This window comes from Pelophylax lessonae (genome assembly GCF_965119305.1).
Source record: "Pelophylax lessonae genome assembly, chromosome: 10".
NCBI classification, from domain to species: domain Eukaryota; kingdom Metazoa; phylum Chordata; class Amphibia; order Anura; family Ranidae; genus Pelophylax; species Pelophylax lessonae.
In genome coordinates, this window is record NC_138777.1 from 16,580,202 (window position 1) to 16,602,735 (window position 22,534).

Genomic DNA, 22,534 nt, shown 5'->3' on the forward strand with positions numbered 1-22,534 from the left:
GGCCACCATTTCTCCCACTGACACAAACAATGGGCCACCATTCCTCCCACTGACACAAACAATAGGCCACCATTCTTCCCACTGACACAAACAATGGGCCACTATTCCTCCCACTGACACAAACAATGGGGAACCATTCCTCCTACTGATACAAACAATGGGGAACCATTCCTCCTACTGATACAAACAATGGGGAACCATTCCTCCTACTGATACAAACAATGGGGAACCATTCCTCCCACTGACACTAACAATGGGCCACTGTTCCTCCCACTGACACAAACAATAGGCCACCATTCCTCCCACTGACACTAACAATGGGCCACTGTTCCTCCCACTGACACAAACAATAGGCCACCATTCCTCCCACTGACACAAACAATGGGCCACCATTCCTCCCACTGACACTAACAATGGGCCACTGTTCCTCCCACTGACACAAACAATAGGCCACCATTCCTCCCACTGACACAAACAATGGGCCACTGTTCCTCCCACTGACACAAACAATAGGCCACCATTCCTCCCACTGACACAAACAATGGGCCACCATTTCTCCCACTGACACAAACAATGGGCCACCATTCCTCCCACTGACACAAACAATAGGCCACCATTCTTCCCACTGACACAAACAATGGGCCACTATTCCTCCCACTGACACAAACAATGGGGAACCATTCCTCCTACTGATACAAACAATGGGGAACCATTCCTCCTACTGATACAAACAATGGGGAACCATTCCTCCTACTGATACAAACAATGGGGAACCATTCCTCCCACTGACACTAACAATGGGCCACTGTTCCTCCCACTGACACAAACAATAGGCCACCATTCCTCCCACTGACACTAACAATGGGCCACTGTTCCTCCCACTGACACAAACAATAGGCCACCATTCCTCCCACTGACACAAACAATGGGCCACCATTCCTCCCACTGACACAAACAATAGGCCACCATTCTTCCCACTGACACAAACAATGGGCCACTATTCCTCCCACTGACACAAACAATAGGGAACCATTCCTCCTACTGATACATACAATGGGGAACCATTCCTCCCACTGACAACAATGATGGGCCACCGTTATTCTAACTGGCACCAACAACAGAGCACCATTCCTCCCACTGGAACCAACAATGGGGCACTATTCCTCTCACTTACACCAACAATGAGGCACCATTCCTCCCATTGACACCAACAATGGGGCACCATTCCTCACACTGGAACCAACAATGGGGCACTATTCCTCCCTCTAATACCAATGATGAGGTATTGCTTACTCCCATTGATGCCACGGCATTTTCTACTCACATTTGCCACAGTTGGCTCCCCTCAAAGTCTGAAGGACTGTAAACTGGCCCTTTGTTTAGAAAGTTTAGAGATCCCTGGTTTAGAAGATCAAATGTATATTTCTCAGTACTTTCTTGTTTACGGATTAATAGGACTTTGTTCGTTTTTTATATAGTAACCATATGGCATAGATAATGTGGTATACTTTGGTCCAGATCTCCATGCAATAAAGCATATCCGCTATATATGAATGGCTTCGTAGAGGGTTTTTTTACATATATGGTAACCATTTAGCGTAACAATAGAATTTGTTTTTGAAAGAGTGCCTGTCCCACCAAAGGAGTGACAGTTGGAAGCTATGCAGATTGTTTAGGCTTTCAAGCCTTAGAGATGAACATTGATGAGTGTCCTTCCTTACCCCAGCACAATAATCTCCACTAATGGTCACTCGCTGGAAGTCAAGAACTTCATTGGGAACCTGGACAGCTTGTGTTGGACCTTGCAGGTTGGGCAGAGCCGGCGGGATGGGAGTTACTGGTGATGGGAGGGGTGAGATGGTGGGAGGAGTCTTCCAGTCAACTGCTGGCATCTGGAGGTGGAGGGACTGAGACCTGCTGATTTTGAAGCTCTTCTTTCTAAATCCCAGAAAAGAAAACAATAAGAGTCAGAATTCAGAGTAGAATTATCCCTAAGACACAACAAAACTAAAATAAAATACTAAATTAAAAAAATAAAAAGTAAAAAAAAAAAATGTATTCAGTAGCTTTTAAAACCAAGTAGGCTAGAACAACTTGGGAAAAAAGAGGGAGGTAAGGTGGCTCTGCCTAACAATAAAGTATCATATGTGCAACAAAATTAATTTGGTAACCTAACTCATAAATATATATAAATCCAGTCCGGACTATGTAATGTAAATCTTTTTATTATTTATTTTTGATTTTAATGTTACTGTGGTTTCTGTATTTCCGTATTTTATGATATTTTTGTGATTGGATGTACATTTTATCATTGGGATTGTATTTATTGTATTTTTTGCATACCAGTGAGGATTTTAAACCTATTGCACCTATTTGCACTTTTGCATTTACTTTTGTAAACTCCAATATAACACACAGGACCCTGGATTTATATACATACACTGCCTTGCGAAAGTATACGCCCCCTTGAACTTTGCGACATTTTCCACATTTCAGGCTTCAAACATAAAGATATAAAACTGTCATTTTTTGTGAAGAATCAACAACAAGTGGGACACAATCATGAAGTGGAACGAAATTTATTGGATATTTCAAACTTTGTTAACAAATAAAAAACTGAAAAATTGGGCGTGCAAAATTATTCAGCCCCCTTAAGTTAATACTTTGTAGCGCCACCTTTTGCTGCGATTACAGCTGTAAGTCGCTTGGGGTATGTCTCTATCAGTTTTGCACATCGAGAGACTGAAATTTTTGCCTATTCCTCCTTGGAAAACAGCTCGAGCTCAGTGAGGTTGGATGGAGAGTATTTGTGAACAGCAGTTTTCAGTTCTTTCCACAGATTCTCGATTGCATTCAGGTCTGGACTTTGACTTGGCCATTCTAACACCTGGATATGTTTATTTGTGAACCATTCCATTGTAGATTTTGCTTTATGTTTTGGATCATTGTCTCGTTGGAAGACAAATCTCCGTCCCAGTTTCAGGTCTTTTGCAGACTCCATCAGGTTTTCTTCCAGAATGGTCCTGTATTTGGCTCCATCCATCTTCCCATCAATTTTACCCATCTTCCCTGTCCCTGCTGAAGAAAATCAGGCCCAAACCATGATGCTGCCACCACCATGTTTGACAGTGGGGATGGTGTGTTCAGGGTGATGAGCTGTGTTGCTTTTACGCCAAACATAACGTTTTGCATTGTTGCCAAAAAGTTCGATTTTGGTTTCATCTGACCAGAGCACCTTCTTCCACATGTTTGGTGTCTCCCAGGTGGCTTGTGGCAAACTTTAAACTACACTTTTTATGGATATCTTTAAGAAATGGCTTTCTTCTTGCCACTCTTCCATAAAGGCCAGATTTGTGCAGTATACGACTGATTGTTGTCCTATGGACAGAGTCTCCCACCTCAGCTGTAGATCTCTGCAGTTCATCCAGAGTGATCATGGGCCTCTTGGCTGCATCTCTGATCAGTCTTCTCCTTGTATGAGCTGAAAGTTTAGAGGGACGGCCAGGTCTTCGTAGATTTGCAGTGGTCTGATACTCCTTCCATTTCAATATTATCACTTGCACAGTGCTCCTTGGAATGTTTAAAGCTTGGGAAATCTTTTTGTATCCAAATCCGGCTTTAAACTTCTCCACAACAGTATCTCGGACCTGCCTGGTGTGTTCCTTGTTCTTCATGATGCTCTCTGCGATTTAAACGGACCTCTGAGACTATCACAGTGCAGGTACATTTATACAGAGACTTGATTACACACAGGTGGATTCTATTTATCATCATTAGTCATTTAGGTCAACATTGGATCATTCAGAGATCCTCACTGAACTTCTGGAGAGAGTTTGCTTCACTGAAAACAAAGGGGCTGAATAATTTTGCACGCCCAATTTTTCAGTTTTTTATTTGTTAACAAAGTTTGAAATATCCAATAAATTTCGTTCCACTTCATGATTATGTCCCACTTGCTGTTGATTCTTCACAAAAAATTACAGTTTTATATCTTTATGTTTGAAGCCTGAAATGTGGCAAAAGGTCGCAAAGTTCAAGGGGGCCGAATACTTTTGCAAGGCACCGTATTTATGAGTTAGGTTACCTTATTCATTTTTTTTGCACATATGGAATTTTCTTAGCACACATGACACTTTATTGTTAGGCAGCCCTACCTTACCTCCCTCTTTTTTTCACATATTTCTATACCCCCATTGGGGTATTTGAGGTAGGCAGCAGCCCTTTTATCCCTACATATCCTAGCGTGGAATTTCTCTCTATATATTTTCAGGCTAGAACAACTTATCTTTAGTTAATAAAATAATTAAAAAAAAAAAAAAAAAAAACGAAAACAAACCAAAATAAAACAAAATACCAAATAAATAAATAAACACAAAAATAAATAAATAAATAAAATGAATATAATAGCTTGTAGTATCAAGCAGGTTACAACTGGAGCATCATTTCTTAATAAAAATAAACTAAATTAAAATAAAAACTGAAATAAAATATCAATTAATAAAATAGCTTGCAGAACCAAGCAGGGCTAGAAGAACTTCAACGTCTTTTTCCTTCTTTCCGGCCTCAAAAACATTTTTTAACTAAAAATACCCCTATAATACTAAATCGATCGTCCTTTACAGAACCGCTATTCTCATACTTACAAGGTGCACAGTATTGGATTTTAGTCAAATTCTTACTTTTAAAAACGCTGTCTGAGTGCGGCCATCTTGGATGTGGGCATCTGAAGCCGCAGTGTAATCTGCTGCGTCCTTCTTACTGACTCCAGTTCATTCTGGCTACCCAGAATGCACCTGGCAATCTCACGCATGCGCTGTACTATGCGATCGGCATAGAGGAGAGGAGCGGCCGGCCGCCTACGTCACTGCCCATTGCCTCCTGGGAGTGATGACAAACAGCTCCCAGGATGCAATGCAAAAGGTGGAAGTGACGTCAGCGGCCGTGGCCGCAGAGGATGGGGGGGGGGGGGAGGAGGAAGTACAATCAAAAATGCCCTGAAAATAAGGTAAGGGACCCCCGAAAAAAATTGAAACTACCCAATTGTTGATCAGCATAGCGAACACTCCAGGAATCACTAAAGTTACAAAATAGGACAGAACTCCGCTTTAATTTCCAATAGTCCTCTTCTTGCCAGAAGCCAGGCTGAGAATGGGAGTGCCTTTACCATAAACGAATCACTGAATAGCACAGCACTGTCATTCTAACCACTTCAGCCCCGGAGGATTTGGCTGCTCAAAGACCAGGCCCTATTTTGCGATACAGCACTGCGTGACTTTAACGGACAATTGCGCGGTCATGCGACGCTGTAGCTGAATGAAATTGATGGCCTTTTTTTCCCCATAAACAGAGCTTTCTTTTGGTGGCATTTGATCACCTGTGCGATTTTATTTTTTTGCGCTATCAACAAAAAGATAGCGACAATTTTGAAAAAATAACAATATTTTTCACATTTTTTTATATGAAATTGTAAAAATCAATTTTTTTTAACATTTTAGGCCAATTTGTTTTCTGCTACATATTTTTGGTTAAAAAAAAATCGCAATACGCGTATTTTGATTGGTTTGCGCAAAAGTTATTGCGTTTACTAACTACGGGAAAGATTTATGTAATTTTTATTGTTTTTTTTTTTAACTAGTAATGGCGGCGATCTGCGTTTTTTTTTTTTTTTTTTTTTGCGGGACTGTGACATTGCGGCGGACAGATCGGACCCCTGACTGACATTTTTTACACTTTTGGGGGGAACCAGTGACATTACTACAGTAATCAGTGCTATAAATATGCACGATTACTGTAAAAATGACACCAAAAATGGCAGGGAAGGGGTTAACTTTATTGGTGATGAAGGGGTTAGGTGTGTCCCTAGGGGCGTGCTTCTAATTGTTAGGGGGCGTGGCTAGTGAATTTATCACAGAGACATACGATCCTATATAGCAGGATCGCATAGCCTCTGTGCCTACTTCAGTGAGAATGACAGCCGTCTGTCTTTCTCCCTCTCCTGCGGGAGATCGCGAGTGGCCGGCGGCCATCGGAGCCGCCGGTCACACGCGCTGGCTAGGCAGGGAACGAGCGGGGCGGGAGCGCGCCGGCGGCGGCGCGCGTTCGCCCCCTACAGGCTCTTTGGCAAGCGACGTAGGTCTACGTCACTTTGCCTGTAAGCGGCTGCGTGCCGCAGTAAATCGTCGTTAGGCGGTCGGCAAGTGGCTAATGTATTTCGGGCACCGGGGCTAAGAGCAGGCACAGCTGCAGAGTTGAATGGTGTAAATATTGGTGTTGCCACAGAACACATTAGGCATCATACCGCAGAATGAATGTATTTATTTGTATGCTTGGAAATGTATTGCCATGTAGTGTATTTATGCCTCGCAGTACAGGGTAGAATGGACCCCGACAAAGTATTGTTTTTTGTATATTCCTATGCAAATAAAGTATACATTTTCAACAAAAATAAATAAATCGGTGTTGCCCTCTGGCTATATAAAGTGGCAGGGGTGTGGGAATCACAAGAGTGGTCAATAAACTGAGTTTAAAATATCTGGCAGGTACTGTGTCTGCAAACCCCCATTTAACCCACTATATAATATGTTCCGTTATATCTTTAATCATTTCTGGACCGGAAGGATTTGCCCCCCCTAATAAACCAGGTCGTATTTTGCGATTCGGCACTGCATTACTTTAACGGACAATTGCGCGGTCGTGCGACGCTTTACCCAAACGAATTTGGCGTCCTTTTTTTCCCACAAACAGAGCTTTCTTTTGGTGGTATTTGATCACCTGTGCAATTTTTATTTTTTGTGCTATAAAACAAAAAAAGAGCGACAATTCTGAAAAAAAAAAAAAAAAAACAATATTTTTCACTTTCTGCTATATACCATTCCCAAAAAAAAAAGAATTAAAAATGAAAATCATATTTTTGGTAAAAAAAAAAAAAATTGCAGTAAGCATATTTTGATTGGTTTGCGCAAAAGTTATCGCGTCTAGTAACTATGGGAAAGACTTTTGTCATTTTTATTGTTTTTTTTTTTTTTTTACTAGTAATGGCGGCGAGCTGCGATTTTTTCACGGGACTGCGACATTGCGGCGGACAGATCGGACCCCCTAACTGACATTTTTGATACTTTTGGGGGGACCAGTGACATCCCCCCTTCTAGATTGTAAGCTCTAATGAGCAGGGCCCTCTAAATCCTCCTGTATTGAATTGTATTGTAACTGTATTGTCTTCCCTCATATTGTAAAGCGCTGCGCAAACTGTTGGCGCTATATAAATCCTGTATAATAATAATAATAATCAGTGCTAAAAATATGCACTGTTACTGTAATAATGGCACTGGCAGGGAAGGGGTTAACAGTACTGGTGATCAAGGGGTTAAATGTGACCCTAGGGGCGTGAATCTAACTGTGAGGGGCGTGGCTTGTGAAGTCATCACAGAGACATGCGATCCTATATAGCAGGATCACATGACATCTGTGACAACTTCAGGGAGAAGTACGGACGGCTGTGTTTACATCAGCCGTCCGTTCTTCTCTGTCCGCGGTGGGAGATCGCGAGTGGCCGGCGGCCATCGGAGCCGCCTGTCACATGCACTAGCTTCCCCGCTGACAAGCTTCCCCGCTTCCCCGCCTCCGGCGGCGCCCGATCGCCCCCTCGCTCCTCCCCCCCCCCCCCCAGGCGAGCACCGTACATGTACGGGGTTTTGCCTGGGAGCGCCAGCCTGCAGCCGTACATCTGCGGCGGCTGGTCGGCGATCGGTTAAACAATCTGTAAATAGACTCCACTCCACGGGACTGGGCAACAGAGATAACATTCAAATGTGTAGTGTGCTGTATAAAAAACATCGCTGAATGTTATCTCTGTTGCCGAGTCCAGTGGGGTGCATCTATTTGCATTTATTATAGGTGTGCATGGACTGCACCTGCACTCCATAGAGATTACATTGTCACAATCTTTACACTCACAGCAAACAGTATCCCCATTTCCTGGAAACAGGAACAATAGCAGGAAGCTCTATAAAAAAAAAAATACTGACAATTTAAAAAAAAAAAAGAAAAAGAAGCAATATTTTTTACTATCTGCTATAAAACATATCCAATAAAAATGTAAAAAAAACGAATTTCTTCATAAATTTAGGTCAACATGTATTCTGCTACATACAGTTGTGTTCAAAATTATTCAACCCCCAATGCTGTAAAGGGTTTTAGGGAATTTAGTGTACATTTGTAATAGTATTCAGAATGAAATCCTACAAGGACTTCTTAACCGCTTGCCGACCGCCGCAAGTAAATTTACTGCGGCGGTCAGCCCCGGCCAGGCAGAGTGACGTTAATTAACGTCACTAGCCTGGGAGGGTCTGGGGAGCGAGCGCGCGCCGCCGGAGGCGCGCTCCCGCTCCCGCGCGGTCACGGACCCCCCCGCGCGTGTGACCGGCGGACCCGATGTCCACCGCTCACTCGACGATCATCGGGGGAGAGGGAGAAAGTCAGGCAGCTAGTGTAAACAAGCCACCTGTCATTCTCCTCGGTGTAAAGACACTGATCACACGGATCTACTATGTAGATCTGTTGATCAGTGTCCTTTCACCTCAAGCCACAGCCAATCACAGTAGAAAGCACGCCCCTAGGGACACACACAGCCCCTCCCTCCCAAATAAAGTTAACCCCTTCACTACCAGTGTATTTTTACAGTAACAGTGCATATATATAGCACTGATTACTGTAGAAATGTCACTGGTAACCCCAAAAGTGTCAAAAATTTCAGTCAAGGGTCCGATCTGTCCGCCGCAATGTCGCAGTACCGCAAAAAAAATCGCAGATCGCCGCCATTACGCATTAAAAAAAAAACAACAAAAATGACAAAAATCTTTCCCTTTGTTAGTAAACGCGATAACTTTTGCGCAAACCAATAAAAATACGCTTTTTGCGATTTTTTTTACCAAACATAGGTAGGATAAAACAAATTGGCCGAAAATGTTAAGAAATTTTGATTTTTACATTTTTTTGGGGGGAATTTCATATAAAAAAATGTGAAAAATATTGTTATTTTTGCAAAATTTACGCTCTTTTTTTGTTTATAGCGCAAAAAGTAAAAATCGCACAGGTGATCAAATACCACCAAAAGAAAGCTCTGTTTGTGGGGAAAAAAGGACGTCAAATTTGTTTAGGTACAGCGTTGCCCGACCGCGCAATTGTCCGTTAAAGTCACGCAGTGCCGAATCGCAAAATACCCCCTGGTCGTTTAGCAGGAAAATCCTCCGTGCTTAAGTGGTTAAAGAACCATATGCAACTAAAATGACATCAATTGGTTTTGTAATACAGTAGTAAATGTTTATTTTGTGAATTCTTCATTGACACAATTATTCAACCCCTTAAAGACTACCGCTCTGAAGAACAGAGGTTCATTGAAGTGTTTTCAATCAGGTATTGAAAACAGCTGTGGATGTCAGGGAGCAGCAATAAAGCCTAATAAGCACCAATTAGGCAGCTTTAACTGTGATACTCAGCTCCTTCTAGACATTTACTGGTGTGGTTACAAACATGGTGAAGTCAAGAGAATGGTCCAGGAAGACAAGAGAAGAGGTGATTACTCTTCACAGGAAGGGCAATGGCTATAAGAAGATTGCAAAGATGTTAAACATACCAAGAGACACCATAGAAAGCATCATTCGCAAATTCAAGGCAAAGGGCACTGTTGAAACGCTACCTGGTCGTGGCAGAAAGAAGATGCTGACTTCGACTGCTGTGCGCTACCTGGAGCGTAGAGTGGAGAAAAGTCACCGTGTGACTGCTGAGGAACTGAGAAAAGATTTGTCAGATGTGGGTACTGAAGTTTCTGCTCAGACAATACGGCGCACACTGCGTAATGAAGGCCTCCATGCCAGAACTCCCAGGCGCACCCCCTTGCTGTCTCCAAAGAATAAGAAGAGTCGACTGCCAGGGGAGGGCTGGGAAGGGGGGCAGGGTGGCAATTGCCCCCCGGGCCACTCTGATGCCAGGTAAAAAGGCTGCACTCAGGGCTGGAATAATGTAGGGGCCAGACACTGTATACAGATGCAGGTCGCCGCTACACAATGTTATATTTGCAGAGCTGCAACGGAGCAGTATGGGTAAGCTCCTGCACCCAGCCAGCAAAATACTAACACAGTCACTTCCCTGTCATGCAGAGTGATCTCTGCCCAACAGGAGCTTCCTAGGCCCTGCCTGGCATGATGTCATGTACTTGTGTTAAACCTCCTTTGTTGCTATATACATTAAATTATGTTACCACATTGCATCATGTTTGTCTTGCTTCATAACATTAATATCTATTATAAAACCAGGTGGGCATGGATGGTGAGCTGATTCAATGGTTCAATGGGCCACTTGACTGGAATTGCCCCCCAGGCCTAAGGCTGCCAGCCCTCCCCTGTCGACTGCAGTATGCCAAAAGTCATGTGGACAAACCCCAGAAGTTTTGGGATAGTGTTCTGTGGACTGATGAAACAAAATTAGAACTGTTTGGGCCCATGGATCAACGCTATGTTTGGAGGAGGCCTATGAAGAAAAGAACACCTTGCCTATTCTAAGCATGGCGGGGGGGTCAATCATGCTTTGGGGCGGTTTTGCTTCTGCAGGTACAGGGAAGCTTCAGCGTGTGCAAGGTACCATGAATTCTCTTCAGTACCAGGAGATATTGGATGACAATGTGATGCAGTCCGTCACAAACCTGAGGCTTGGGAGACGTTGGACCTTTCAGCGGGACAATGATCCCAAGCATACCTCCAAGTCCACTAGAGCATGGTTGCAGATTAAAGGCTGGAACATTTTGGAGTGGCCATCACAGTCACCAGACTTAAATCCGATTGAGAACCTCTGGTGGGACTTAACCACTTAAGCCCCGGAGGATTTGGCTGCTAAACGACCAGGGGGTATTTTGCGATTCGGCACTGCGTGATTTTAACGGACAATTGCGCGGTCGTGCGACGCTGTACCTAAACGAATTTGGCGTCCTTTTTTTCCCACAAACAGAGCTTTCTTTTGGCGGTATTTGATCACCTGTGCGATTTTTTGATCACGCGCTATAAACAAAAAAAGAGCGTAAATTTTGCAAAAATAGCAATATTTTTCCCTTTTTTTTATATGAAATTCCCCCAAAAAAAATGTAAAAATCAAAATTTTTTAACATTTTCGGTGAATTTGTTTTATGCTACCTATGTTTGGTAAAGAAAATCGCAAAAAGCGTATTTTGATTGGTTTGCGCAAAAGTTATCGCGTTTACTAACAAAGGGAAAGATTTTTGCCATTTTTGTTGTTTTTTTTTTTAACGCGTAATGGCGGCGATCTGCGATTTTTTTTGCGGTACTGCGACATTGCGGCGGACAGATCGGACCCTTGACTGACATTTTTGACACTTTTGGGGTTACCAGTGACATTTCTACAGTAATCAGTGCTATATATATGCACTGTTACTGTAAAAATACACTGGTAGTGAAGGGGTTAACTTTATTTGAGAGGGAGGGGCTGTGTGTGTCCCTAGGGGCGTGATTCTAACTGTGATTGGCTGTGGCTTCAACTGTATGCAGAGTGATCAACGGATCTACATAGTAGATCCATATGATCATCTCTCATACAGAGGGGAGAATGACAGCCAGCTTGTTTACACAAGCTGCCTGACTTTCTCCCTCTCCCCCGCCGATCGCAGAGTGGCCGGCGGACATCGGGTCCGCCGGTCACACGCGCGGGGGGGGGGGGGGTCCGTGACCACGCGGGAGCGGGAGCGCGCCTCCGGCGGCGCGCGCTTGCTCCCTAGACCCTCACAAGCTAGTGACGTAGCCCTACGTCACTTTGCCTGTGAGGGGCTGACCGCCGACGTAGATAGTTGTGCGGCGGTCGGCAAGTGGTTAAAGAAAGCAGTTGCAGTGCACAAGCCTAAGAATGTGACTGAACTGGAGGCTTTTGCCCATGACGAATGGGCGAAGATACCCGTAGATCGCTGCAAGACACTTGTGTCAAGCTATTCTTCACGTTTAAAAGCTGTTATAACTGTAAAAGGATGTTGTACTAAGTACTAAGATTGAATGTCACTTGGGGGTTGAATAAAACTGATAATGATGTGAGCACAGAAAAGACATTTTTGGTTATTTCATTATAAATGTTATGTTATATTTGTCTGACCTACACGTGCCTCTTTGATTTAATTGTAAGCAGGATGACTGAATGATCAAAATCAATGTCAAACTGGGCAAAACAATCAATTTCAGTGGGGGTTGAATTAATTTGAACACAACTGTATGTTTGGTTTAAAAAAAAAAATAAAAAATTATTGAAAAGTTTTGGGGTTACTAAAGGCAAATAGACTTGGGCGCCTGCAGGTAGAGGCAAGGGGGCGGGGGCAAAAGCCCCCCCCCCCCTGGAATCTCAACTTCCCCTGTCAAGTGGTTGTTACTCTGCGCCGAATTAAAAAAACTGACAACATTCAAAAAAACCAAACTTGGCGTTTTGAATGCTTTTCGGTGCAAAGGAGGGGTTTGGGGTCTTTTAGACCCCCAGATCCCTCCAAACGGAGTACCTTTAGAAAAAAAAAAAATTTTTTCTACATGTCCGAAAATATCGGCAGATATCGGCCGATTCTGATATCTGATTACCAAAATATCAGTATCGGCATTAAAAAAACGATGTCGATCGATCACTACTCAAAATAAGTATAATGACATTGTTGAAAAGGGGCGGAGCATGGGTGGCCTTAAAATGCTGAAAAATGTTCTGCAGGCCCCCATGATTGCATAGCTCCCAACTGTCCCTGATTTCGAGGGACTGTCCCTCATTCAGAACAAAGTCCCTCTGCCCCTCTTTCCTCCTCATTTGTCCCTAATTTTGGTCTGATCTATATCATTGTATATAAAATGCAATATTTATCTATCGAAAAGTGTTTCCCAGCGCTAAACCTTTCATCCAATTTCTAAATTGCTGCATTTGTAAATGCACTGAGCCATGATTGGACAAAGTAATCATCCCGAGCGCCCCACAAATTTGGGTGTTCGAGGAACGGGCGAACAGCAAGGCCGACTTTAATATCGATAAGACCCTGGGCAAACATTTTCCTGGGCCCTCTTGAATCCACTTTTTGAGGGCAGTGCGGGCTCAAGGGGCAGCTGCTTTGGGCCCTTGCAACAATGATTGGACCCGGGGCAACTGCCCCTTTTTCCCTGTTTTAAAAACAGCCCTGGTGAACAGGCGTAGTTAGGGCCCAACATTTGATCGGCCCGGGAATGTTCGCCCAACTCTACCTAACACACAGCATTATCGGAAACCGAGGTCCAAGATGCGGGACGGTCCTGAATCTAAACACTTTAAATAAGGGTGAAACTTTCATCCTGGAACATCTCTCAGAACACAGCGTCATCGGGATCAAGATCCAACATGCAGGACTGTCCCGACAAATCTGGGACGGTTGGCATTTATGCAATTCCTGTTGCTTTAGGACGACTTCAGTGCGACTTGTCTCTCATAGAAGGTAGTCGCACTGAAGTCCCCAGAAGTAGTCGCAAACAAGTCGCACTTGAAATCGCACGACTTTGTAGGCGCATTCGTGGAAACATAGCCTTACTCTCCAGCGAAGGCTGCATGGCATTACTCAAGGTGGGTTTCCTGATGGTAAAGACAGTGGAACATGCTCATACAACGTGTGTTGAAACAGTCACTTGCTGTCTCCATTGGAAGCAAATGGGCAAGGTGACAACATAGGAGCAACATTGGAAGACATGGGCAGAGCATTGTCACCTCATGAAAGGAAGGGACTCAACAAGGACCTTCATGGCAGGATCACCAGAAAGCAGCAGACTGAAAAAAAAAATTGAAAAGTATTCATTGGTAATGGCACCACAAAACGTGGCAAGCAGGCGCACGTTTTGTCGCATGCAAAAACATGCAACAAGCAGGGAAAAAACGTGCGGTTAAAAAAGGTGTATTTTTGGCGCCTTTCTTTTTTTTTTTTTTATTGCCCAAACATGCTCCAGAAAATTCAGCAAGCAGGATTTGTTATACTGCAATGGAAGTGCAACGTCCCCCAGTGTGGAGACATACATAGAATTTAAAGGAAAGCATTTTTCTTAAGCTTTTCTGGCGCTTTTTTTCTTTTTTTTTTTTTTAACGCAAAAGCGCTTTAAAAACTCCTCGGTGTAAGTGCCGATTCACATTTGTGAGATGCGGGAACACGCTGTATATTCGCAAATACCGAGCAAATAAAATTAAATAAATACATAAAAAAATAAATAATAAATACATAAAACAAAAAACACAAATAAAATAAATAGAAATAAACATAAAACAAGTAAGTGCCGGTTCACACTGTTCCGACTTGTCAGGCGACTTGGTCGCCTGAAAAGTCGCGCTCCATTCAGTGCAATTGGAACCATTCTAATAGGAGCGACTCAAGTCGTTCCGACTTAGAAAAAGGTTCCTGCACTACTTTTGGCCGAAGTCGGAGTGACTGGCATTGACTTCCATTATGTGAAGTCGGTGCAAGCCGCGCCGAAGTCGCGGTGCACGGCGACTTCATTAAGTCGACCCGAAGTCGTGTCGCCATAGTGTGAACTGACTCTAAGTGCCGGTTCACATTAGTGCGGATTCGCTGATCGCATGTAATTCGGAGCGCACTGCTCCTTTATTACATGCGATCTCCTGTGCGGATGCGAGTTCAGCTATACACTTGTGGTTTTTAACCACAGAGATGTATGACCCTTGTCCCTGGAGTTGTATTTAACGTGTTTTACTTCTTTATGTTTGTGAGTATGCTTTTGGCTATTTTAAATACATTTCCAAGGTGTCTTAGGTAATGCAGTAGGCGTTTGCGCCCTTTTTTTTTTTCTGCTGTGCTTTTGGAGTTTCCCTGCTCAAGGAGTGTAGCATCGCCTTGTTACCACTTTTCACAGAGTGAGCATTGACAGCCAATAGGTGTGAACCAGGCCTAAATATCTTTGCAAACCCAGATGTTACTTCGTATAAGTAGCATTGACCTCATCACTGTGCTGTACAGCCTGTGCAGAGAGCAGAGCTGTGGGAGGGGCCCAGCAGGCTCCACCCTCTACAGACTGCCTGCACAAAACTACAGGAGGAGGGCGGAGACAAGACCAGTCACCCCCCACAAGGAGAGAGAGCAGAGCTGTGGGAGGGGCCCAGCAGGCTCCACCCTCTACAGACTGCCTGCACAAAACTACAGGAGGAGGGCGGAGACAAGACCAGTCACCCCCCACAAGGAGAGAGAGCAGAGCTGTGGGAGGGGCCCAGCAGGCTCCACCCACTACAGGCTGCCAGCAGAAAACTACAGGAGGGGGCGGAGACAAGACCAGTCACCCCCCACAAGGAGAGAGAGCAGAGCTGTGGGAGGGGCCCAGCAGGCTCCACTCACTACAGGCTGCCAGCAGAAAACTACAGGAGGGGGCGGAGAGAAGACCAGTCACCCTGCACAAGGAGAGAGAGCAGCAGTGATCGGTCTTTATTACAGGAAGGAAAAGTCTCACACTGGATCGCTGCACATATCTGGAAAAAATACACCAAGATCACCGAGATTCAGGAAGAAAACACATGACAAATTTCCCTAGATCCAGGGTTTCCAACCATACAGAGATCAGGGCCCAGAAAATTCTTCCAAAACCTTCTATAGTCCAACAGTAAAAAAATAAAAAAATACACTCAATCAATAAAAGTATGGAGAAATACAATAGGTGTTGTATTGCTGGATGGGACTAGGTGTCACTGTGGGGGATGGGGGTTCTGGAGGAGGTTAGGTGTATGAGGTTTCTGGAAGGTGCTGGTGGCAATTTTGGGGGCTGTGAAGTCGCTCCAGGAGGCTGGGGGTTTTGCAAGGGCTCCTGTAGAAGACTGCAGGGCACTGAAAGGTCTGGGGTGCACTGTAGGAGGTTGCGGAGCACTATGGGACACTTTGGGAGGTTGGGGGGTACTATGGAAGGCTGGAGGCTCTGCAGAAAGCTAGGGGGGGACCAAGGGATCTTAGGGGGCCTAGTGGCACTGTGGAAGGTTGAGGGGCTCTGTGGGTCATTGTTGGTGGTTGAGGGCACTATGGGAAGTTGAGAGGCCCTGCGAGTCATTATGGGAGCTTGGGTGACACTGTGGGACACTATTGGAAGTTGGGGCACTATAGAAGGCTGTAGGCTTTGCAGAAATCTAGGAGGTGTTAAGGTATTTAAGAGGGCTAGGGGCACTCTGGGAAGTTGAGAAGCCCTGTGCGTCATACTGGGAGCTTGTGTGTCACTGTGGGACACCGTTGAAGGTTATGGACACTATGGAGGGCTGAAGGCTCTGCAGCAAGCTAGGAGAGGGTGGGGCTGAGGGCTCTCAGGGGGCCTAGAGGCACTGTGGGAGGTTGAGAGGCCTTGTGGGTTACTATAGGAGGTTGGGGGTCACTATGGGACAGTGTTGAAGGTTGGGGGTACTATGGAAGTCTGGAGGCTCTGCAGCAAGCTAGGGAGGAACCGAAGGCTCTCAGGGGACATAGTGGCACTCCGGGAGGTTGAGGGACCCTGTAGGTCACTGTGGGAGGTTGAGGGGCACTATTGGAGGTTAGAGGCATTATGGAAGGCTAGAGGGTCTGCAGTAAGCTAGGAGGGGCTGAGGTCGCTAAGGAGGCCTAGGGGCATTGTTGAGAAGTCCTGTGCTTGGGTGGCTGTACGATGCACTGTTGGTGGTTGGGATCACTATAAAGAGCTGAGGGCTCTTATGGGGCCTAGGGACATTGTGGGAGGTTGAAGCTCCCTGTGGATCGTTGTGGGAGGTTGGATGGCACTGTGGGAGGTTGAAAGTCCCTGTGGATCAGTATGGGAGGTTGGGTGGCACTGTGGGAGGTTGAAGGTCCCTGTTGATCAGTATTGGTGGTTGGGTGGCACTGTGGGAGGTTGAAGGTTCCTGTGGATCAGTATGGGAGGTTGGGTGGCACTGTGGAAGGTTGAAGGTTCCTGTGGATCAGTATGGGAGGTTGGGTGGCACTGTGGAAGGTTGAAGGTCCCTGTTGATCAGTATTGGTGGTTGGGTGGCACTGTGGAAGGTTGAAGGTCCCTGTGGATCAGTATGGGAGGTTGGGTGGTACTGTGGAAGGTTGAAGGTTCCTGTGGATCAGTATGGGAGGTTGGGTGGCACTGTGGAAGGTTGAAGGTCCCTTTGGATCAGATAGGATGTTTGGATGGCACTTTGGGAGGTTGAAGGTCCCTGTGGATCAGTATGGGAGGTTGGGTGGCACTGTGGGAGGTTGAAGGTCCCTGTGGATCAGTATGGGTGGTTGGGTGGCACTGTGGGAGGTTGAAGGTCCCTGTGGATCAGTATGGGAGGTTGGGTGGCACTGTGGGAGGTTAGGGGAGCCTCTGCAGCTGGATGGAGGCCCAAGAAGAGGGAGACTATGGTTAGTGGTGGAGACAAACTGATCTAGACAATATTTATTTAGCCTGGAGTTGAACTTTAATCTATTAGTAAACCTCAGATTCCAAAAGCACTGGATGTACACCACGGGGGGGGGGGGGGGGGATTAGTATGGGAGGTTGGGTGGCACTGTGGGAGGTTGAAGGTCCCTTTGGATCAGATAGAAAGTTTGGATGGCACTTTGGGAGGTTGAAGGTCCCTGTGGATCAGTATGGGAGGTTGGGTGGCACTGTGGGAGATTGAAGGTCCCTGTGGATCAGTATGGGTGGTTGGGTGGCACTGTGGGAGGTTGAAGGTCCCTGTGGATCAGTATGGGAGGTTGGGTGGCACTGTGGGAGGTTAGGGGAGCCTCTGCAGCTGGATGGAGGCCCAAGAAGAGGGAGACTATGGTTAGTGGTGGAGACAAACTGATCTAGACAATATTTATTTAGCCTGGAGTTGAACTTTAATCTATTAGTAAACCTCAGATTCCAAAAGCACTGGATGTACACCACGGGGGGGGGGGAGATTAGTATGGGAGGTTGGGTGGCACTGTGGGAGGTTGAAGGTTCCTGTGGATCAGTATGGGAGGTTGGGTGGCACTGTGGGAGGTTAAAGGTCCCTGTGGATCAGTATGGGAGGTTGGGTGGCACTGTGGGAGGTTAAAGGTCCCTGTGGATCAGTATGGGAGGTTGGGTGGCACTGTGGGAGGTTGAAGGTCCCTGTGGATCAGTATGGGAGGTTGGGTGGCACTTTGGGAGGTTGAAGGTCCTTGTGGATCACTATGGTATGTTGGGTGGCACTGTGGGAGGTTGAAGGTCCCTGTGGATCAGTATGGGATGTTGGGTGGCACTGTGGGAGGTTGAAGGTCCCCGTGGATCAGTATGGGAGGTTGGGTGGCACTTTGGGAGGTTGAAGGTCCTTGTGGATCACTATGGTATGTTGGGTGGCACTGTGGGAGTTTGAAGGTCCCTGTGGATCAGTATTGGAGGTTGGGGGGCACTGTGGGAGGTTGAAGGTCCCTGTTGATCAGTATTGGAGGTTGGGGGGCACTGTGGGAGGTTGAAGGTCCCTGTGGATCAGTATGGGAGGTTGGGTGGCATTTTGGGAGGTTGAAGGTCCCTGTGGATCAGTATGGGAGGTTCGGTGGCACTGTGGGAGATTGAAGGTCCCTGTGGATCAGTATGGGTGGTTGGGTGGCACTGTGGGAGGTTGAAGGTCCCTGTGGATCAGTATGGGATGTTGGGTGGCACTGTGGGAGGTTGAAGGTCCCTGTGGATCAGTATGGGAGGTTGGGTGGCACTGTGGGAGGTTGAAGGTCCCTGTGGATCAGTATGGGAGGTTGGGGGGCACTGTGGGAGGTTGAAGGTCCCTGTGGATCAGTATGGGAGGTTGAGTGGCACTGTGGGAGGTTAGGGGAGCCTCTGCAGCTGGATGGAGGCCCAAGAAGAGGGAGACTATGGTTAGTGGAGGAGACAAACTGATCTAGACAATATTTATTTAGCCTGGAGTTGAACTTTAATCCATTAATAAACCTCCGATTCCAAAAGCACTGGATGTAGACCAGGGGGGCGGGGGATGGAGATACAAAGAACCCCTTGTAATGAGAGATAGCACAGCAGACAGTTAATGCACAAATGCAATGTAAGTAGAACGTGAGCTAAAACTCTACAAGGCATTCTTTTGTAAACCATAAAGCAACATATAATAGATTACAGAAGCCTGTCCATACACGTTATGCCGGTTTTGGAGAAACCGCATTTCTTGGAAGCTTTTACAGCTGAACTCCAGGATAAGTAAATAATGTTTAACTCCGATCATCCTGTGTGTTCTTCTAGAATCTCAGTGCGCTTTGTGTATTTCTTCCAGATCTGTGCAGTAATCCAGTGTGAGACTTTTCCTCTGTAGTAAAGACCTCTCACTGCTGCTCTCTCTCCTACTACAGGGTGACTGGTCTTGTCTCCGCCCCCTCCTGTAGTTCTGTACAGGCAGCCTATAGTGGGTGGAGCCTGCTGGGCCCCTCCCACAGCTCTGCCATCTGCACGGGCTATGTACAGCACAGTGATGATGCCACTGCCACTTTTACAAGGTAATATTTGGCTTTGGTACACACAAAGTAGATTTTAATCCTTTGTTGCTATTGAGGAATATATTTAAAATGAAAGTGTTGGAGCCTGGAGTTCAGCTTTAAATGCTATCTATATACCCCAGGATGGAAATATATTGCAGCCTACAAGTTCTCAGGGTCACCCCACGTTAAAACCCAACCATACAATCCATGTACTGTGGATTTACCATAATTATGTAACATGAGCACTACTTAAAGTGTTACTAAACCCGCAACAGTAAGATCAGCGTGTGTATATGCAATAAAGCGTGCTCGTTATACTCACTGTGGAACCTAAGGGGTTAATCCTGTGTAAAAAGCCTGTTTGGTCCTGTCTTCTCTGATCCTCCCCTTCTTCCACTGTCCCCAAATCTATCTCCTGATAAGACAGAGCCTTGGAGGCACTCTGCACATGCTCAGTTTGGTGTGTATTGCTAGAGAGTTGTTGAATCACATCTCCCAGGAGCCGGGGTGCCGCAGGATATGTGGTACCTCGCCACGGCGCCCCGTACAGGAAGAAAAAAAGAATACGCCCTGAAAAGAAGGTAATGAAAAAAAAAATGCCAATGTTGTTCTAAATTGCTGGATTGAGGGGGGGATGATGCAAAGTAGAAAATGTGGGTGGAACTCCGCTTTAAGCTGGCCATACAATATCTCCATTACCTACTGTATGTAGTGCAATGACCTGTCTGATTCGATACAAATTGAACAGATTGTTTAGGTTTGTTACATAGGTTATATTACAGTTTTTGGAAATTTAAAGAAGATTTTATGCAAGGGTGACAACACTCATGATACTGTATCAATAGAGGGGCAACGTTGTCACCCTAGGACAAGTCTACTGAGCACCTCCCCTCCCCTGGAAGTACATGATGTTTGATTGGAAGAGACAATACACAAAAAAGAAAAAAAGCGATTCCTGCATGGTTTTAATGCGTTAAACATTGCAATTTAGTGCCAAGTAAAAGCGGATCTGGATATTAAATTAAAAACCATTAATAAAGAGTTATCTGACAGGTGTATGGGGGAGGCAGCCAGGGGAGGTAATGAAATAAGTCGGTACCTTTCCCAGCACAGATCCTTCCTCCTCCAGGACAGATGATACAACGTATAGAGACCTAACATCTCCAGCCCATCGTCTGCGCACATCACCGAGGGATCCGGGAACCCTTCCTTCCATAATCTCATTACAGGAGATTTCATGGCTATCTTTATCTCCGTGACATTGTGTGGGAATTCATTGATCAGGACAGTTATGTATCAAATATATGACATTATTCAGGTACCGATCAATGACCACACTTTGTTATAGGAGTGTCTATAGCCAACAGATTGTCTCTGTAAATCAGGCATCACTAGATGGTGGACTGTGGTCTGGACCCATTGGTTGTTAGCAGGGCCGGTGCTTCCACTAGGCAAACTAGGCAGCCGCCTAGGGCGCATTGCCACCTAGGGGCGCAGCCACGAGTCGGCACTCTCATTTATTAATGTTCCCTGTGAGCTGAGGGGAGGGGCAGCAGTGGGGGAGGAAGAAGGGACAGAGGAAGATGCTAGGTGTCTGGGGCAGTGGCGGAACTACCAAGCCTTGACTTTCCACTAATGTTGGAGGGGCCCCAAGAGGCAGAAAGGGAGCCCACCGGAGTGCTGCCTGCATGATGATCCTCTTCAGCTGGAGCTGTGGTGAGCACTGTGGTCCAGGAGAGGAGTGTCCTAGGAAAAGGAATCACAGTGAAGGAGGACAGAGCGCGGGCCACTCTCTTCATACCACTCAGTGAGCGTCCCCAGAACAGGAGATCGGGGTCCCTGGGTGTGACATGGAGGATCCCTGGTGTGAAAGGGAATCGGGGTCACCAGGTGTGTCATGGGGAATCGGAATCACCAGGTGTGACATGGGGGATAGGAGTCACCGGGTGTAACAGGGTTTCGGGGTCACCAGGTGTGCCATGAGGAATTGGGGTTCCTCAGTGTGCCATGGGGGATTGAGGTCCCCGGGTGTGACATGGGGGAACATCAGGGTCCCCAGGTGTGACATGGAAAAATATCAGGGTCTCTCCGGGTATGACATGGAGGAACATCAGGGACCCCTGGTGGGACATATATGAACATTGGGGTCACTGGGTATGACAGCATGACATGGAGGAACACGGGGTTCCCTGGGTGTGACATGGAGGGACATCGGGGTCAGTGGGTATGACAGCAAGACATGAAGGAATATTGGGGTCCCAGAATGTGACATGGAAAAATATCAGGGTCCCTGGGTGTGACATAGAATGACATCAGGGTCCCCAGGTGTGACATGGAGGAATATGGGGGTCACTGGGTACGACAGCATAACATGGAGGAACCATCAGATCAGGGTCACTGGGTATGACATAGAGAAGTTTTTAACCCCTACCCTTTTTATTATTATTTTTTGGGGGGGGGGGCGTAAGTAGCTGGTCTTGCCTAGGGCGTAAAATAGTCTAGCATCGGCCCTGGTTGTTAGGAGTGCTGGTGTACTAAAGCCGGCTCCAGATGGTCCAAATCTCAACCGGTTCAGCCGAGATTCGAACCATGTATGGGCAGGCTGAATTTACCCAAGTTGATCGATCAACATTGGTACAACCAGACTGTTGGATTTTACATGTGATCAGGGCTTTTTTTCTCGGAGAATAGGTGCAGGAACTCCCCCCTTCTGAGTCACCCCTTGTCTCCACCCACTACCCACCTCTGAGCACTGTCCCTTGGTTCCACCCCCTACCCGCCTCTGAGCACTGTCCCTTGGTTCCACCCCCTACCCACCTCTGAGCACTGTCCCTTGGTTCCACCCCCTACCCACCTCTGAGCACTGTCCCTTGGTTCCACCCCCTACCCACCTCTGAGCACTGTCCCTTGGTTCCACCCCCTACCCACCTCTGAGCACTGTCCCTTGGTTCCACCCCCTACCCACCTCTGAGCACTGTCCCTTGGTTCCACCCCCTACCCACCTTTGAGCACTGTCCCTTGGTTCCACCCCCTACCCACCTTTGAGCACTGTCCCTTGGTTCCACCCCCTACCCACCTCTGAGCACT

At 46.2% G+C, this 22,534-nt stretch overlaps 1 protein-coding gene across 2 annotated transcripts in view; it reads right to left on the minus strand.

Moving 5' to 3' along the window:
• Positions 1-22,534, minus strand: part of AMPD3 (adenosine monophosphate deaminase 3) — a 124,060-nt gene that overhangs the window by 62,068 nt on the left and 39,458 nt on the right. For both annotated transcript variants that reach the window (XM_082270866.1, XM_082270865.1), the window contains one exon: positions 1,722-1,938. In XM_082270866.1, the coding sequence (XP_082126992.1) occupies positions 1,722-1,938 (217 nt within the window). The remainder of the gene's footprint in view (positions 1-1,721; positions 1,939-22,534) is intronic.